Source organism: Condylura cristata, unplaced genomic scaffold, assembly GCF_000260355.1.
Source record: "Condylura cristata isolate star-nosed mole 26May11 unplaced genomic scaffold, ConCri1.0 scaffold00009, whole genome shotgun sequence".
Taxonomy (NCBI): Eukaryota; Metazoa; Chordata; class Mammalia; order Eulipotyphla; family Talpidae; genus Condylura; species Condylura cristata.
The window spans coordinates 27,876,766-27,897,542 of NW_004567110.1; the positions used below are offsets into that span (position 1 = coordinate 27,876,766).

At 38.3% G+C, this 20,777-nt stretch overlaps 1 protein-coding gene across 1 annotated transcript in view; it reads left to right on the forward strand.

The window, feature by feature from the left end:
* The window catches only part of NIPAL2 (NIPA-like domain containing 2), a 74,360-nt gene that overhangs the window by 41,490 nt on the left and 12,093 nt on the right, over positions 1-20,777 (forward strand). The window contains exons 4-6 of the mRNA XM_004680010.2: positions 2,984-3,043; positions 10,855-10,976; positions 18,099-18,195. Coding sequence (XP_004680067.1) covers positions 2,984-3,043; positions 10,855-10,976; positions 18,099-18,195 — 279 coding nt within the window. The remainder of the gene's footprint in view (positions 1-2,983; positions 3,044-10,854; positions 10,977-18,098; positions 18,196-20,777) is intronic.

Here is a 20,777-nt window from a genome sequence, read left to right on the forward strand (position 1 = left end):
AGAAAATTCCTTTTTATTACTTTACTTGATAAATAAAACTAAAAATCTCATTTTCCTATCTCAGAATTCTATAGAAAAACTCATATTCTCTTAAATAAATGAAGTACGAGTATATATATATATATATATATATATATATATATATATATATATTATTAGAAAATTCCTTTTTATTACTTTACTTGATAAATAAAACTAAAAATCTCATTTTCCTATCTCAGAATTCTATAGAAAAACTCATATTCTCTTAAAACTGAAAAAAGTAAGTATAAAATTGCATCAGAAGTATGAATGTAGAGAGTAAAAGTAGCGTATTTATATTTTATAACCATAAATTTTATAACAGTTGTTATAATTGATACAGATAGAATTTTTGAAGTTTATTATTACAGTCATATCCTATTGTTTTTAGCTATAAAATTGCCTCCTGTACAGTACTTTCCTGCTCTTCCTTCTAAAAGTGAAATTATTTATGAAACTGGCTTATCAACAAAAGAATATAAACTGATGTCCTTCTTCAAGGGAGCCAATGGAGTGTCTCATACTAGAAAGACCTCTAGACTCAAAATAAGGAAATACAGGTGCAGATTCCAACTCCACTGTAATGTTTGTTAAATGAATCAATGCAATGAGTAAACAGACAACCTCTTTGGATCTCAGTTTCCCAGTTACAAAGTTTAGGACCTGGAGTAGATTATCTCTGGCTCCTGTTAGCTCTTAAGATTTCCGCATTCCATGTAGCAGTGACTGCCTATTAGAATGTGTTCTGTGGAAGAGTCACCTCAAAGATTGCTATAGTGGAATGTATTTGGTATGTGTTAGTTTAGCAACACTTCACCTATTTTTTATTGTTAATTGATGTCTCTTCACTTGGAAACATTCCCTACACAATTTCACAGGCAGTCAGTGATTATGTTGACCCAAATGTGAAATCAAAATTTTCATATATGTTTATATCTGTGTCAAGCTCATTAACTTATCTACAGAATACATAGCTTAAAGGTTTTGAAGCCATACCATCCCATCAAATTCATGCTTACTGGACATTCCCCATGCTATTTAATTTAGTGTGAAACCATTCCAATAAAATGCCAGAAAATTTTTGCAAAGACATAGCTCAACTTGAGAGAGAGCCAAATTGAAAGAAAGCTGGAGAAAATATATGAGGATCCCATCTTATCTTGAATAAGGATTCTGATGTGAATATGTTACTTTGTTTTAAGTCAGTTACCAAGAATATCAGATACAGTTATATTCAGATTTAACAGGTTATTATTCCAAACTCATTAAAATTTTATTTATGAAGTTCCTTTTTACTTATGAAGGAATTACAATATATCAACTAAGGAAACCAAAAAAAGAAATTTTGCATTATAATTTGATTTTATCTGAAGGGAATAAATGCTAATGTATTAACTTCAGTTTTCTCTATAAGATTCTTTTCTGAAGAAACTTTTCTGACGATTTTTCTGTCCTGTATTTTCATTTTTAAAAAGGAAAATTAAAAATACACAGGTAGTGGTCTGTATTTAAAATGTAAAACACAAAGTATGCTATACTTTTTTTTTTACACTGTAAAAGCACAGGTTTATTAGGAAAAGGAAAAGAGAGTCACCTGCATAGTCACAGGCAGGCAGAACTGCCTGTTGTGTATTTTTTGTATTATTGCAAGTTTGTAGTTTTCCACGCCCTATTCTCACAGGGATAGCTCCATAAGAACAACTCAGAGTTTCAGCTTTCCAGCTAGCCAGAGGCCCTAGCAGCAGACCACAGCCCAGTTATGACCATGAGAATTCACTAGCATCGGGAGGAAGAAAGAGTTTAAACATCAGGAAGGTCAGCAAATGCCAGACACAGATCCTGCAAACATTCTCTTGTTTATATACTAAGTACTCACCATTACTGGGGAGCATAGAAGAATAAGACCTGTCTCAGAATAAAAGAAACTGATAGTTCTTTGGGCAAGACTGGCAAATAATCTTAGTGTGATAAACGCTCTATTATGGGAGTAATCATACATAGGAGCGGGGTTACTGGTTCCACCTGGGAAATCCAGAGGTGAGGGTGAGTCTGGAACTGGTAGAGAGGATAGAGGCAGACTTACAGAGGGAATAATCACAAGTACAAAAGTCCTTGAGCATGAAACTAAATGGTCATGATTTAGGGAATTATGCTTCTTTGAGAGTGGGCATAGAATATGGAAAAGACCAAACCAGTGTGTAGGAGGAAAAAGTATATTATGGTTGTCCCTGAATGTTATGTTCAGGAGTTTGACTTTCGTCCCGTAGATAATAGGATGCCATTAAGAGATTCTAAAGCTGTGGGTTATTATTAAATTTGCATTTTAGAAAAACTACTTTGGTCTTCCTGGGAGGAAGGGGACGTTACAATGGTCTAAGCCACAGGTGAAGCTGGGCTGAGCTGGACAGTTACTGTGGAGTGCTGTGGAGGAGGACAGATAGTGAAGTACAAAGAGACCCAGGAAGCTGTTGTCTGTGTACTGTGAGAAGAAGAAAAGATACTCAGAGGAGATCTAGGATTCTGGTACTCAGTAGAACAGGAGTAGGAATAGAGATCATAGGAGGAGCAGATGATAGGATATAATGTATTTCCATTTGGGATATATTTAAAGTTAAGATTTCATTACATCATTTCTTCTCTTTCTGCCTTTCCTTCCATTTCTGCCTTCTTTTCCCCCATTTATTCATTTAGTCATTTAGTAAACTTATATTGAGCCCTCACTGTAAACTGGGCACTACAACAGGCATTGTCCTCGGTCCTTTGTAAACCACACCAGTTTCCATGTCACATCACTAAGGAGTAACAAAGAGAGAAAATTCATTTTAACAGCCACACTGCATGGTGTCTGAGCAAGACACAGCTAGGCAGGCATAATGCATAAATTGCTTAACTCCTTTGAAATGACTTTGCATAATACATGTTTTTATATTGCAAATACCACTAATGGCCACTTTCTTTCTAGGTAGTGCCATAATTTCTGTTATGTTTCTGAAAGAAAATTTGAGAGCCTCAGATCTACTGGGTGAGTAATTCTTTAATTCATCTAATTATAGCATTGCTTGATCAGGAAATAAATAATATTATCCATAAAATATGTGTTTACAAACTGCGAACCAATTACTGAAATAGAAATAATCTCATTTAGAAGTGACCATTATTCTGTCTTAGAGCCGCCATCCACTCTTTCATGGGAAATACTTCCATTTTCATTATTCCCACTACCCATGCTATTGACCACAGCAAATTATTATTTTATAGTATTATTATTATGAATGTTATGAAATTTTTATGAGCATAATAAAATTCAAGAAAACATCTGTGTTAACTAATAGAGTATTCCACTTCAAAGGACATATTTGTTAGGTTATTATGTGAGAGTACTGCATAAAAATGAAAGCCACACACAGAAATTAGATGCACCAATTAACTACCTAATTTATATTAGCTTTTTCTGCAAGTAACGCAGAACATAGCTCTTCAAAGTTTTATTTAGAGGTACAGCGATTAGTGGATAGTAACAGTAGCCTTCCTGGGTGTGAGCAAGATTTGTTACACTGCAAAGTCATCCTACAGTGTAATAACCTTCCACTTGGTGTTGGAAATACCATTGGTGAGAAAAAAATACAGAAATTCATATTTTCTTCCTTGACAAAATCCTGTTTGAATTGTTGCTGACATATGATAATGAATACAGACACTTTAGGCACTTTAAATAAAGCAGTGTCTCCTCGCTTCCAAGGAGATCACATTTTAAAAAGCTGAGCTTTAACTGAGACACCAGTTTTGGTATGCGAGCATTTGTCTTCCCTGATCATGTTTCGCTGGAGCCTCATTTCTTGAAAATGTCTTTGCTCTTTCTTTTCCTTTGTGGTTTGATTCTGCTGGTTAAGTTTGTAGTTGACATTGTCAAATTTTGCATGGTTAAAACATTTTTCCATATACATTCATATGTGAATTGTTTATTTTCAACTGTTATATTGTTCTATGTCCAATGAAAAAATATACTAAGGCTTACAGAGTCACTTGGGGTAGTTGTATGGAATCAGAAATGAGAGTGAGCAAGGTATGGGTGGTAGAAATTTTAAAAATTAGTTCTCACATTATTTTTCTCATTTAGCATGTCTGTTTTTATCTTTTGTAGTTATTGGTTAATTCATGTTTTAATTAATCTAAGGTGTTTATTGAGGTAAAAGAGATGGATATAAAGAAAGACTTGGTAGTGATTTGAATTCAGTGTAAAAAGATAGTCAAGACTGAATCCCTGCCTCCAAATAATGGTGAAATACATAACTAATTCTTATCAAGGCATAAAAATACCTTAAGCCTTTAGTTTAGTACAGGGTTTCCCAACCTAAGCACTGCTGATTATTTTAGGACATAATTATTTGTTGTGGGGGACTGTCCTATGTGTTGATATTTAGTAATAGCCTCCTTGGCTTTACTCACTAAATGCCACTAACATCTGCTGTCGCTGTATGATAGTAAAAAATGTTTTCAAACATTTCCAAGTGTCCTCCTGGGCAAAGTTACCCCCAGTTCATAATCACTGGCTTAGCACTGAAGAGAGATAACTATGACTGGGAGGCTCAGAGAGAATTTTTTTATAGCATTGGTAACATTTGAATCAGTTTTGATGGCTACATGGAACTGCAATATAAAGGTCATCATTTCTGTGATCAAAGTAGTAAAACATACACACACACCAAAAAATCTCTATTAATTATTTGATTATCAGCTAATCATTCTTATCTTAATAATAACTAACAAATATGTACTCTTTAGGGGTACTAAGTGTCCTACACGAATTATCTTATTTAAATAATAGGAATAGCCTGTTTATAGAACTGATACTCAGGGAGGTCAAATAATTTGCCCAAGGCCATATAAATAGTAAGTGATGAACCAGCATCCTCTTAATAGCAGTTTGATACAGCTCTAGCATAATAGTTGAAGGTCTCTCTAGCATCAGAGAATTGTGTGACCTTTGTAAAGTTAATCTCTTTAAACCTCAATTTTTTCACATTTAAAATAAAGATAATATTACCTACTTCAGAGAATTAAGTGAGGTTAGGTATATCCAATTCTCAGAACAAGGACTACCACTTAAAAAGTGTTCAATCATGGTAGCTATTATTATCATTACTGCTCCACCCACCACCCACCACACTTTACTGGCTTATCAGCAGAAACCCTGATTACCATATATATAGGAACTATAGTAAACCAGGTACTCTTTCCAACAACTCTAATTAGCTTTGGTTTTGGTTTTTTTGCCTCCTAACTTAATGATTTTTGATAGGGTTATATCACCAATGTCATCATTAAAAGTGATAGTTCTTACCAATGGGATCAGTCACCTTTTCCACAACCATGCCTCCTCCAACAGCGATACCATAAGGTTGTTGTTATCTGAGGCATATTAATCCACTTCATACTCAGAAAAGGCCATTTTCCCCACCTCACTCATAATGTGTTGTCACATATATTTTTCTTTGGGCCTGGACTGTTGCTGCCTTGATAAAATCTGGCTCTTTCTGTTAAAAGCTAAAAATGCATTTTTTTTCTTTAGAGGCTAAAGCTTAACAGACAAAAGAGGAGTTAGTGGAATTTTTTTTTTTTAATGATTAGTATGTAAGCATGCTAAAAATTAAATTGTCAAAATGTGCAAAAGAAAATCATTTATTTTTCCCTGCTTCAAGCAAATGAAAGTTTGTTTTTCATGATGGAACAAATGAAGATTTGAGGGCCATGTGGAAACAAGCTGAACTAATTTATTGCCAAATGTTGCTCTTTGGCGATGAAGCTTTTCACTACTAGCCTCAAAAAATGACCTCACAAAACTGTGTCTGCAAGGAATCGCCAACTATTATTAACTCAATGACAAGCTTTGTACTGTGCTCTGAATCTTAGTGGATTCATAATTTTGAATAACTTTAATGATCATTTTTCCCTTTAAAAAAAATACTTGTTTCTCTCTCCGTCAGTCAGCCAAGAACTATAGTATTTCCCACCTCACTTCTTCCTTAGTCATCAAAAGTACTGAATCTAATAGTCTGTGAAATCCTACTTGATTTAGGTCCAGATAGTGTCATCATAGAAATAAAAATGACAGTTCATCAGCACTCCAGAGACCAGTAACTTAATTACTTCAAGTCACCTATAAATGGTTTCCTCAGATAGAATTTCAAGAAATTTTAATAGTGAAATGAAAACCACGTCCTTCCTTCCTTCTTCCACACTTGAGTTTGGCTTGGTTTATTTCAAGTATCTAGAACAGTAATCTAGCCAAACAAATTGTCATTTCTGGTTGGAGAACAGATTGACTCTTTCACTTTCAAAGCTGACTCAAGAATGGGAAGCTTTCTGTTGTTCAAGACTATTTGGATTGATTACATTATTGAGATTCCCATCCAGGGCTCCTTTAAGATTTAGCTGCCATAAGTCTGAGGAATCTGTACTAAAAGTAAATCATTCCAAATGCTTTGGTATTAAGGAGTCCAATTTATCCTGAGTATATTAATACTGGTGTCCCTAAATATCAATAATGGACTCCCACTGATAAGGAGATATATTGCAGGGACCAAGAGAATCAGACAGCAGTCTGGTTAGTGTTAGGTTAGCTCAATATTAAAAACAAGACAAAACCCACCAAGCTCTTAAGTCTGTCAAAATTCAGGTCAATCCTTATTTCAGAATCTAGAAAATAGCAGTTAACACTGGTTGACATCCAGCCAGGAACTAGGGACAAAATTCAAGAGTATTCCAGTTTTTAGTTAAGGAAAAAGGTGGTCTGGCAAACCAGATGTCACATGAGGAAGAATTGCATACGTAGATCTACAGTGTATTCAGGAGGGGAAAAAAATCTTTTTCTGTCCTTGTGGGTCCTTATAGCTGGAAAATAATTAAATTGACACAAGACAGATTAACAGGAGAAAAAGACAAATTTAATTTCATGCACATGGAGATGCCACATGAATATGGAATCTGATGTAAACAGAGCAACATGCTTAAATACTTTTTAGACAAATTCTTGAAATTTTTGGTTTGGACAGTAATTTATAAAGTAAGCTAAGTAGAGCTTATTTACTCAGGAGAAACAAGCCCATGAAACTTTGCTGTGATGTCTCCTTCTAGGAGAGCATTATTCACATAGATTTATCCTACTTGTAGGAGACATGGAATATCATTTTTCCATCTTGTGTTTCCCGGAAAGCTTAGCCCAAAATAGTACCTATGCCATTTTGGCACTTTTTAGGGCAGCCTGAACCCCAGCAATTCCCTTCTCTGAAACTTCCCTGAACATTTCATATATTAAAAACTGAGTAATTTGTTCTACATATCATTGAAACAGTCCCTTAACCCAGGGAATAGGTCAGTTCAATTAAGCAGCTATTTCCAATTTGAGGAGATGGCCTCACTGTGGACTTCTAGGGTTAGGCTTATGTCTTACAAGCAATCAGGTGTTGAATAAGAGGAACTTCTTTGGGAAAAAAAAATTTTTAATGAGTCATAGAGTAGATTATAAGCCCAATCTGAGTGTTAAGGGAATCCTGTTGAAGATTTTTAGATACTGGGTTTAAAGCACCTTTTATAGTTTGACTGTTTCTGAGGATGTCATGGATGTTCTGGTTAAACTTTCTGAATGACATACAACAGGCATGAAAGTTGTCCACATAGGAGTTGTGTCTTTGGGAAGTGTCTGTTTTCAGAAAAAGGTATGGTTAGTGTTCAATGATTTCTAGGCAAAAGGAAGGGAAAAAAACTGGAAACATTAATTTGGAAGGTTATAAATAGATATTGGAGGAAGTTAGAAGAATTCAGGATCTAGCCCAGTTTAGGAATATTAAGACAATGGCACTAGTTAATTTCCATCAAGGTGTATTATTGAAACAATTTTTTTCTACATGTTCACCCTCTTTTTTTTTTAAGATTTTATTTATTTGTGCATACAAAACGGGTACAGGCCAAAGGTGCAGGGGCGGTGAGAGGCTTCACCAGATACAGAGTGGGGAGCAGAACAGGCAGAGCGACGAAGTCCACTGCTGAGGGGGAGCAGCGGGCGGGTCAGGAGAGGTCTGCCGTGCCATGTGGTCACCTCCAGGGCAGGCGGGGATCGAACTCATGAGAAGTGGCTTTAGCTTCTTAGTGCTGTATTTTAACCCACTGCGCCACTAGGGAGGGCCTCACCCTCATTTTTATCAAAGAAAATTATAACCTCTTTTCAATAAATTTTATATATAAATACATAAGGAATAGTGATAACTGTGGGATTTTTTTTCATGTGGAATCTCAGATTGAGCTCTTAAAAGTTTCTTAGAACTCAGAAGCCATGCATAATCTTACCATCAGACATTTTCTACAGTACCTATACATTTTGTTAATTCTCTTTTTAGAGGTTCCCAAAATATTTTGAGATACCTGATTCTACCAAGATGTGACCTTCTTTGTCACCTGGTAAGGTTGCTGGAAACCAACAGCTTTTTCAAGGGGCTATATCAGCTCCATAAGTCAATCTTAATTCCTTAAATATGATCATCTTCAACTATGACATCCTAATCAGTGTTAGTAATATACCCATATTTCCAGTTATGTCTTACTGTAAAAGGAACAGATTTTTACTGAACTTGCACAAATGACTACATTGCCATGAAAATAAGAATACTGAATTTCCAAATCCTGGAGGAGTTAAGAGAAATTACATATTTTACCTTTGCTTCCAAAGTTGTATTTTATCAAGTTGATGATAGCTTAAGGAATTAAAGAGGGGGAGTTTAAGTTACTTGTAATTAATTTAAACAGAACCTAGGACTACCATCCTAGATCAAGTCATAAAGGATAAGAATGGCAGAAATTGTGTCTCTAAAAACTGAGGATCTGTAGCTTTTAGCAAAGTTGGGAATATTGCAAATAACTGATTACAATCTTTAGTCTTAAGGATTTTCCTGAATTCGGTAAGTGCTGTTGGGTAATTCTGCTACTTCCAATAATTACAAGACTGATTTAATTTTTCATTTGAATCTCACATAAAACACTTGTCATGCAAGTTATTTAAATCTCAAAGTAAAGCTTTTTGACATAGTTACTGTTACATGCGATGGCAATAGCAAGTCTGCTAGCTCATACATCTCACTACGTGTGTGTGTATTTAATGCAAAAGTTAAGATAACCTCTAAACATGATGAAAATATTCCTTAAGATAAAGTAAAACTGAAAATAAGATAATAGATGCTCACTTTACAACAGAAAAAAACATTGCTGAGAGATGTTAAATAAACGCATGACAAAATTAAAGATCTAGCTTTTCCATTACCATGAATTTATTGAAATAATTTTATTGACTATTACATTCTAGCATGAGTTTCAGGTGTGCATCATAAATTAACATCTTCATAAAGACTACATTAAGTTGACCACAAAAGTCCAAATTTGTGCTTGCTTTGGCAGCACATACGCTAAAATTACAGCCATACAGAGATTAGCACGAGGACATGCATTCATGAAGTAAAGCAAATGAACAAAACACACAGAGAAAAATAAAGTCCAAACCTGTCCTTCTCCATACAATTGACTGTGTTTCCTCCCAGGAGCCACTAATTTGGTCTTAACTATACTGCCCCTCAAGTCCATCAGCGCTGTACAGATGGCAGGAAGTCATTTTTCTGTCGCTGAGTAATATTCCACTGCATGTACCCCTCACTCTGCTCGCCCCTCCCCTGGCAGGCTGGCGTGAGCAGACTTGCCCTCTCCGTCAAACCACCTCACTTGCCATCCCCTTCGAGTCCTTCCTAATGTAGTCTGTGTTGGTCTCGGAGGTTCAGGGACTGCTTTAACTTCACTGGTAGTGTCCATCTCTGTGCCTTGTCACCATTTCATCAGTAGAAATTTTGTCTGAGTTGAGTATGACGTCCATGCTTCCCGTGGGTCCCGTTAGCTTCTGGGGCAGTGTTCCAGCCTTTTAACCTGAGTTATGTTGGCCTTCAGCATCCAGGTGGGTTTCCCTCCTCTCCCTCCAGCTCTAAACTCCTCTAATCACATCCCCTCTACCCTGTCTCTCTGTCCCTCCTCCGTCTTTTCTCACCTACCCTTTCCCCAACCTACTCTCCCCTCTTTTCCCTCCTCCCACTTTCACTGTTCCTCCCCTCCCTATTTCTCTCTCCCTTCTTTCCCTCTCTCCCTCCCCATCTTCATTTCCCTCCTTCCTCCCACCTCCTTCTCCCTCCATCCTTACCTCCTCTTTTCCCTTCCCCTTCCTCACACCCTATTCCTCCTCTCCTCTGTCTTATTGCTCCCTCCTCCTCCATCTTCCTTGCACTACTCCTTCCCTCCTCCATTCATTCTTACCTTCTCCCTCCCACCTTCCTTACCCTCCCTCTTCCACCCTCTTCCCTTTCCTTCACCTCCCCTCCTCCCTCAGCCCCACCCCTCCCCTTCCTTCCTCCCCTCTCCCCTCACTCTCCTGGCTTTCCTTCCTCTCCTCCTCCCTCCAGCCATGTGAAAATGGGTGCTTGGATGCATTTTCATCTCCATATGCATGTGTCCTTATCTTCTCCAACTTTGGGGGAAACTTCTTTGAAAAGCCCAGGATTCATCTGGAATGACAGGGAAAAAAATCAGAAGTTATATCCTGTCCCACCTAGTACCTGGCCTTTATCCCCCTTTAAAGGTAATGCCGTCAAGTGTCTGCATGATGCTAAACCTAGAGCTGGTTTGATGAATCATTTTAATGGAGCAACTGTCAGCACTTTACTTAGACTGAGCATTACTTTAATGTTTGCATTAACAGGAAAAGCTTAAATAACCCTTTTCAACGTGGTTTCTTTTCCATATTTAAAGGTACGACATTGGCATTTGCAGGAACATATTTATTGGTGAACTTTGCTCCGAATATAACTCAGACCATCTCTGCAAGAACGGTGCAGTATTACTTTGTTGGCTGGCAGTTCCTGGTCTATGTGGTAAGAATTCTACTCCTGCAGCAACAGTATCTAGATCCCTGGTACATGCATATGTTACAGGATGAACATAATCTCACCATTGTAAAAGTAATACCTTAAGATACATTTTACTTTATCAACCTAATTCAAGATATCCTCTTCAAAAATGTACTCAGTGCAACAGATTATCTGGAGAAGGAACAGACCGCAATAAGGCAATACTAAGAAATGTATAAAAAGTGGAATGAGCGATACAGAAATACGAAGCTACTGCTTGGGATATTTTACTTGATACAAAGAATATCACTGCAATGGTTGATGTGTGACTTGTTATAGAAGTTAATTTAGATAGGATAATAAGAATTACCCTAGGAAAAGCAGGTAATAAGAGGAAAACTGATATCTGTATGAACATTTAACTAAGAACTAGGTTGGTAAAATAGATGTGAATTTCAGTAAGTTGTCAAAACACACAGAACCAAGCTTCTGCCATTAACACAGGTAAGATAATGTGAACCTATATATACAGTTATTAGAAGTATGGCATTGTGTTTGCAGGGTCCTGTTTGTTGGTGAACTTGCACTAAGGGCAGTCGTGGCTATTACAACAGGACAATGCAGTGTTTCTGTGTTGCCAGGCAGTCCTGTCCATGTGACGAGAAGTCTATCGCTCTGGTTTATAATTCTGGTCACTGAAAAACAGTTATACTTCTTTTCTGTCTATAGTCTCCCAGTCTTCTCCTTTCTCTTATTTTACAAAGATACGAAAGCCCATCTGATGAAAAAAATTAATCTGACTTCTTCCACTCACCACAAAAATTCTAATTCTCCTCCACTTTCTAAGTTTTGTTTACGCTCCTCTCTCTTTAGCCCACTAGGTCCCCCATGTGAAATTACTGTTGTGGGCTTGATTTTTCGTGAACACTGTGCACCATTTATGCATAGCCCGTCTACTTCTCTCTCGTCTAGCGTCCTCAACCCGTTTCCCCAGTTTCTCATCTTCCGCTCTGACTTGGTGAGGCCAGGCTCTTGGTGTTACCCACCAAGAGTGTACCACTCTTGCCTAATCGTGCTACACACTCTTCCAGAGTTTTTCTAAGATTATCTCATTTCCCACCCCACCTGCATCATTTAGAAAGATTTCCAAATCCAGTTCTGCATTTCTTTCCTGGGCCCCTTTTATGTGCCAGATCTCTTCCATTTGCCCATTATTCATCCCAACCTGATGTCCCGTAACTTCTCGAGATGTAGTTTTTAAAAAACTGACCTTATCTCTTCTCTCCTGAACTTCCTTTTATACTGGCAGCTCCCCTTACTCCTGACCCTCCATCAACCTTTAGGATTGGCCTTCCCAACTCACATTAGTCTTCTCCCCTCTACCCTCCTTGTTAGAGTCCCTACTTGTCTGCCATAATAGTCCTTTAGCTATTCTGGCTTTCACCAAATATAAGCATTAAAAGGATTTGTTGAGTATTTAAATTCTACCAACACATTACTATAGATTGCCTACGGCAATCTCATTCTTCATTCAGTAAGAAAAGGATCACATACTTTGTGACCAGAAAATTAGTAGCCTTAAATTGAATCTTTGGAGATTAAACATGCATGAAATGTATTTCTGGAATGAGTAACATTGTCTTATTTAAAAAGGCAGAACTTACCTTAGATTTCCACAAGAAACTGAAGTTAACTGTGTTTTTCCATTTTCCGTAGAAAACACAAATTCATCCATTTCTGTGTTCACTTACTCGTTCAACTTACTATACAACCAGAGAAGTCCTGTAGCTACAATTTTATAGTCCTGAGAGAAATCATATTCCTGTAAAATGAAAGTATATTTTAAGGCAACTGTCATTAAAAGTAAATAACTGCAAATATTTATAGGATAGCATGAAAGACACTTTTAATGAAGTCACATTTGTATATAACACTTTTTGTATTAGACCATGGGAAATCGATCAGTACTAGTTTATAATTTAATCCATTATATGACTATCTCTAAAGACTTTAGAACTTATCAATCTAGATTTTGAGCTGGTTTGGTTTTAAATCTGTTACATAGCTAAGTAATTAATATTTCCTTTTTCTGCAACTCATGACTGCAAAGATCATAATTATAGTAATTAGACTTTTTTGAAGTACCATTCATCCAATTGTTTTCTTGTACAACACCAGGTATAAGCAATACTTGAATTGTCTTTCAGAACTGCTAAAATAACTATTAAATAACTATTTAATGAGTAAAATTACTTAAAACTCTATAAAGTTTTACATTTCTAATAACAGGTGTGAAGGGAGGAAAGATTATGGAAATACACTACATATTTCTGACTGATAGATAGCATTTACCTCTACTAGATGAGAGAAGGCTTACAGGAAGTGGAAACCTTCCAGAATCATCTTGTTTGGGGATTTGAGAGGCCAGAGGTCATCCAGCCAGTAAAGAGAAGAGTGCCTTTGCTCACCCCTAAACAGCCTTTCCTAGCCTGTATTTTTGCCCTTGGTAGGCCCACCTGGTGCTTGCCTAAAAGCGTGAGAGAGTGAGTTTTCAAGGTCAAACTAGTGTGGTGAGTTGCTATATCACATAGCTCCCTAAGAAAAATCCGTCATCTCTGTTAACATGTTAAAAGCTAGACATCCTTCAGGATACCTAATTGTGTTAATCCTGCAGGCCTAGGGTTATACGAGCATGGGTCCTCTTCTCCAGGGACTTTTTGTTGAGCAATACAGGTCTGCAGAACCCCTGGCCCTCCGCCTCAATGACTTAATGTTCTTTGGCAGGCTTCATTATAACTGATTTGCCCAAAATTTCCTACAGGCCATTCAAATTGAAATCTCTTTTCTGAACATAGAATCCATCACAAAACAACCTGCATGGTGCTCATTTTCTCTTTACCAGACCAAAAATTACATCAGCAGAAGCAGGTGCCCAGCCTGCCACTTGGTGTCATTCTGTACTGAAATCTGATTATTAAGTCAACATTCTTACAAATTTGCTTCAAAACCCACCAACAGGTGTCAAAAACCTGAAGGGATAAAATGATGGGGCTTTTGGTTAAAATCTCAGTATCTGTTGCCTGATGTTCATTTGCTTTGTTTCTGAAGGTGAGTAACCCCTGCAGGCCTGACTTAGGGCAGGATTCTGCGGAAACCAGAGCCAGCACTCAGGCTCCTTGTGCGTCCAGTCCTGTATCTGCACAGCAGCCCAGTGTGTCTGGCACTGTTATCCCCTGCAGCTGAGGTAGGGAGGGACCATGGCCACATGTCAATAAATACTAAATGGCCCAGCCAGACTTCAAAACCGGGAAGTTTGCCTCTGGGGGTTCACACTCCATACCTTCTACATACCTGTAGAAATGATGAAAGCAGGCCCGTGAGGATCTCATCCTTTTCTTAAGAACCTTTGCAGAGCTCATTTCTTTTGGACAAGAAAGTCTTAGCAAAGGCTTTATTTTCCAAAAATAACTTGAGAGAGGACGATTTTGCTGTGGGGTCAGACTTTGGAACTAGAAATGGGACATCCAGTGGTGAAATTTTGACTAGATCTTTTGTCAGATCATCTCATGAAGAGCCAGCAGCCCCCTACCCCCCCCCTTTTTTTTTTAAACCTTTAAAGACAGTAACGATTGCCTGTAAACTTTAGAGAAGCAGCCCAGAAAACCTGGAATCAGGAAGTTAAAGCCATCCTGAAGATTCTGTTCTCTAGAAAGCATGTCTTTTAGTGTTTCAGGTACCAAAACCTGAGCTAGTTTCCTGTTTCATAACAAATCATCTCAAACTTTATGACTTAAAACAACACAAATTTGTTCTCTTCCAGTTTTGAAGGTCAGAAATCCAACATTGGTCCCATTGGACTAAAATCAAGGTATTGGCAGACTGTGTTCCTTTCTGTGCCTCTGGGGGAGAATTTCCTAGCTTGCTTCAACTTCTAGAGGCCACCAGCATTCCTTAGTTCAGATTACTGCTCTCTGGCCAGAGCTGGGAAGGTTCTCAACTTTTAAGGAGTTGTGTGGTAACATTGGACCCCCTTGGATAATTCAGAATTGGGATACTCTCCCCCATCTCAAGGCATGTAATCTTTATCACATCTGCAAAGTCCCTTTGCCATGGAAAGCAGCTTATGCACAGCATCAGAGAGTAGAATATGGGCATCTTCATGGAACCATTATCTGCCTATCAGTGCTGCTTCACTTAACACCTCTGAGCCTGGGTCATCTATAAAGTGGGGATAATAATATACCTGGGCCCTCCCTGGTGGTGCAGTGGGTTAAAGCACAGCATTAAGAAGCTAAAGCCACTTCAATGAGTTTGGTCCCCATCCAAGAAGTGATCCACATGGCACGGCAGACCTCTCCTAACCCGCCTGCTGCTCCCCTCACAGCAGGGTATTTTGTAGATCTGCATGTTCTGCTCCCCACTCTGTCTTAAGTGAAACCTCTCACTGCCCCTACACCCCTGGACTATATACCCCAGTTCTGTATGCATAAACAAATAATTATTTTAAAATAATAATATACCTACCCCCTTAAGTTGTGAGAATGCATGGATTTGTTCAAGCAGAACATGTGGTGAGCAGACATGCAGTAGGAGGTGTTATTACTTCTGACTTCGGAGCTAACAGTCAGCAAAGTTGCCTCTTCCTGGGTCACAGCAACCAGTAGAAATCACAGCTGCTTTATTATTGATATTTTCAGCAAGGTAAATGTTATTTGACAAAAATTAACACTGATCGTGCTACTTGAATATCTTATTCACGGGAACCCCTTGACCACCCATCACAAAAAGAACCCAGTGCAGCCATGCCATTCCACAAATAGTGAGAAGACAGGCTTTATTTACTGAAATCACAAAGACAGAATCAGGGGTGGGGGAATCACATGATTTTTAGAACTTTTAACTACCCTCACCCCAAAAAGAGCAATCAGCATGCTAATATATATAGCAAATGTGCTGTGTTAGTGCAAGAACAACTTTTCTGCCCAGCGACCATGTATACTGTGGTTTAGAAGACTGCTCTGAGTTTTTTGCAATTATATCGCATCAGAAAATGAAGCCTGCGGTGGATGGAGACCAAGCCCAGGGGCTATTGGTTGGGACACCCAATGTTTGATGGCAGCTTTCAGGAAGGCAAAGAGGTAGGAGTTTAATTGCTCTTATAGCGTGTCTCAATCAAATTAAAGACTGGCCATAAGTCCTGAAAGGCAAAGTTAAAATAATTGGCCTAATTTCCCAGGAAAAGAAGACTAAGGGATAAGTTAATCTTCCATATTAGATGAAAAGGTTTTTAAATGAGGAAAATGTGGTCCTGCTGTTTTACATGCCCACAAAGGATTAAAAAGCCAAAACAAGCAAAACCTTGCATGGACACAGAGATTTATGCTGATGGAGGGAAGACTCTGTAAGTAGATGCTGTCCTGAAAATAGTGAAGTTGCCAACTCTCGTAATTTTTAAGAAAAAACTAGTGGTGGTCGCTTTCACCTCTCTGATGTCAGAAAAATGAACATTCATATTTATGACTCTGGTCTATCTCTTTGAAGAAAAAGCATGATGTTAGGTTACCTTAAGGGCTGCAAAACAAAACAAAAATAAAATTATGAACTCAAACTTCTTACACTAGAGTTTTGTTAAGGATAAGAAAATCTTACATTCAGTCAGTTCATAGTTTGAACAACTGGCTTATTAGACATTAGGTCTGTTATTTTAGAAAGTTCAGATAAATTTAAGATATCATTTCCTCATTTAATTCCTTAGAGTGAATGATTGTGTCACTGGAGATAGAGCAGGACAGATAAATTACATGTCCTCTTAGAGCTGATGCCTTGGCTCGGGAGACATATACGAACAGGAAGTACCCTGGGGGATGCCGAAACGCTCTGTAGTAGCTGCCTGAAGTCGGGAATGTGAGCAAATGATAGACCCAAGTGGTAAGGGAAGACCTCTCAGGGGACAGCTGTGTGTGCGAGTGGAAGGAACCATTGTGCAAAGATCACGGAAAGAGCATTCCAGGCCCACCAAGGCAGTGCAAAGGCCCAAAGGCAGGATTAAGCCAAGAATAGCAGTGGACCTGAGCGTGAAAGACGCCCTATAGAAGTTGTGACTGGCATAAAGTGGCATATCCAGGAGTGCACCATATAAGACATCAGAGAAAACTACCAAATTTGGTAATCCTGGAGGGAGTATGGATTTTATTCCTAATGGCATAAGAAGCTCTGGGCTGGTTAAGCACAGGAATGACTAGATCTGATTTATATTTTCACAACATGTATCCTCCTGGATGAATCTCACAAACACAATGCATAATGGAAAAAAAGCAAACAAGTGAAAACAGTATGTATGATTTCACATGTGCAGAGTCCAGACATGCAAAACTAATGAAGGGGATACTTGAAGGTGCCAAGAAATGGGATGAGCTTTAGAAAATGGTAAACACACTCAGGATAATTATACTAGAGGATACAAAAGAAGACTCCACCTGCCAGACCCAGTGCTCTCCACCACCTACCTGCCAGTGCACCCATGGCCGACACAAAATTCAGTGCAGTGTTTCCTGAGAAGTTCATAGAGGAGGAACAGCCCAGAGACTTCAGTGGTATTGGTGCAGCTGTTTCTCAGGTTGGCTAGAGGACACATAAAATTTGATATATTATAAATCCCATATATGTATATCATATGGTTGAAATCTTTCATTATCCAAATTGTGTTAATTCCTTTGGTGGCTAAATGGTTGTAAAATCAGAGGAATTAGGATTGTCAGAGGCTAGTAGGGAATGAGGGAAAGGGAAGCATTTTCGATTTGCACAGCGGGGTGTATGGGAATGTGAGGCGTGAAGGCCGCAGGAGGAACAGGTTGTGAAGACAGGATCAGGAGTTAGGTGTTGCCCATATGCAGGTGATAGGGCTGTTACACACACATGTGGACACGTTTCGTATTGTGCGGTTGAATACGTGAGCCTGGAGTTGCAGGAGGTAGGATGGGAGACGTAGAGTTGGGTGTCAGTGGCAGGCAGGTGATGTCAGCACCTGGGCTAGAAGGCTGAGTCTGCTTACACTGTCTCAAAGTATAATTACCCTTAGGAATTCCCATCCACAACACTTGCAAAATCCAAAAGAAGTGTAATTTATACTTTTTTTTTCATTTCCAGATTTTGGAAATAATAATTTTCTGCATTCTCCTATACTTTCTTAAAAGAAAAGGAATGAAGCACATTCTGATTCTGCTGACCCTGGTGGCACTTCTAGGTAAGGACACTTTTTGTTTTCTAATTCTCTTATCTAGCCATGCTAAGTCATAAAAGAGATTGGAAGGGAAATACTGAGCATTCTAAATTTTTCTCACTGTTTCCATTTTTCAGCTCTTCTCTGGAAAGAAAGTTATGCAAATTATTCTTTGCATGCTCATTGGTGCACTTGACATACATTTAATTATTTTAAAATGTATTTAAACATCTTTACTTCTTGGTAATTTTATTTGCTCTCTGACAATTTGAGGGTTTTCTTTCTCAGTAAGTAATTGAAAATATTAAGAGGAACAAATGCATGAGCACAACTGAAGCTTTTGTATCATGAGTTCATAATCAAGAACTATCCTGTTGACATTTTTTTAAAATGTTAACATATGGCTAATGTAAATAAGAAGTACAATTTTCCTTAACAGCCATGTCTTTAATTCATTGTTTACCTACCTATTTTCATTCCAGATGTACCTTGAAAGACTTGACAGTTGGTGTTTAGATAAACCCAGTATACATTTATAAAATTTAATCTATGCCTTCTATATACCTTAACATCGATACCGTCCCTCCCCCACACACCCCCCATAGGCTCATATCAATGCTAAACCTCACTAATCATTTAGAAATTCTCTTAAAATGTTTATTCATCTTTCTATGACAACAATACTGTAGGTTATACCATTGGGGCAGGCTGCAGCCACCTGTCAGTGAGGTGCTGGAGTTTTCATTTCATTAACTAGTTTTCTCCTTCTGTTGGTTGTGATAGTCACTTATAGAAAGTTTTACTCTATGCCTTATTCAGGTATGTTGCGTTCACAAGAACAGAAAAGAAACTTTGTCTCCTTCCAAACTATAGGTACTGAGAACACAAGCAAATAGCTGAGAGAAAATGCCTTCAATAGAAAAACACTGAAAATAAAGAGAACTTTATTCTCTTTATCATTTAAGTTCATACTACCAGTTGTGATCATGCATGTAAATGAGATCAGTTTACCTAATTAAAAAAATCCTAAATTGGATTTAGAGAAAAATTCCAAGATGGTGCTGAAACAGATTCTCAAGTTAGATCCTACCAGTCTGCAGGGATTCTGCTACCTGTCTCCTGAGGGCCTCCTCCCACACCCCAGACATGGCCCCATTTGCAACTGAAGACTAAAGGAGTTGGGGGAGCTGGAACTGCTCCACTGCTGTGGGGACTGGCACTTTGTGACTGGGCCTTGCTGGCCGTGAAATAGTGTGACTTCATACTTACATTTCATCTAAAACAAGGCAACGCACACTGAACGTGAGAGAAAGCAGGAGGGCATGCTATTACTCTAAGTCAAAAACCAGGAGAGAAGCGGGCAGTGCCATAAGAATGTGTCATTTACCCTGAGTTTAAAAAGAGCACAGTCCCCAGAACATCATGTTTAATATGCAATGGAAAAATCCGCGAAAAAATTTTAAACTACCTCAACAGTTATATAAGAGGACTAGGAGACTTCCCTAACTCGTGGAAGAAAAGTAGACCAAAAAATGTGTAAAAATAGAGGAACTGAATACTTAATTTTGATCTCGCAGTTCTAGTATGAACTCTAAATCTTAGAAAGCAGAAAACACTTTCTAGTGTAACGTTTTAAAAAGCCAATCATAATTTTCCATACCCCCCCCAAAAAAATCCTTAAGTTCCAGGAAGTTGAAATAATACAAACTGTATTCTTAGATCACAGTGAAATAAAGATAGAAAATAACAACAAAAATAGGGTGAAACGGCCACTGGGACTGTTAACACTGCTCTCAAAATGCAGCTGGGCCAAAAGCAGAAACCAAGGTTTTAAATTTTTTTTTTTAAAGATTTATTTATTTATTCATATAGAACTGGGGTACAGGCCAGAGATGCGGAGGGTGAGAGGCTTCACCAGAGACAGAGTGGGGAGCAGAACAGGCAGATAGACGAAGTACACTGCTGAGGGGAGCAGCGGGCGGGTCAGGAGAGGTCTGCCAAGCCATGTGGATCTCCTCTGGGGCAGGCGGGAATCGAACTCATGCGGAAGTGGCTTAAGCTTCTCAGTGCTGTGCTTTAACCCGCTGCACCACAAGGGTGGGCCTTAAAATTTTTTTAATTAATTTTTTTTTTTGGTACAATGTATGATTTCTCCCCTCATGTATGATCACTGCAGTTCTCTCACTTATAGTCCCTTATGCTCCTACCTGTTTTCAACCCTCCCCTTGTTGATGCCTCATATCTATGATCAGCTTTCAAGGTTTGTCTTTGACTCTTAGAACCAAGATTTTATTGCAGCGTACATTTAGAAGGTTTTATGAAGATACATTAACATCAAGCCTATTTTTTATAACTAATGCAATAATCAAAGACATGCATTGCTTTAAATGTAAGTAAATTAAGCACTAACTCAAGAAGTTAAGGCAAAAACACTGAAATGAAGCTGAGTCAAGCAAAAAGGAGCCATTAATAAAGATAAAAGCGGCCCTCCCTGGTGGCGCAGCGGGTTAAAGCACAGCACTGAGAATCTAAAGCCACTTCCGCATGAGTTCGATTCCCGCCTGCCCCGGAGGTGACCGCATGGCGTGGCAGACCTCTCCTGACCC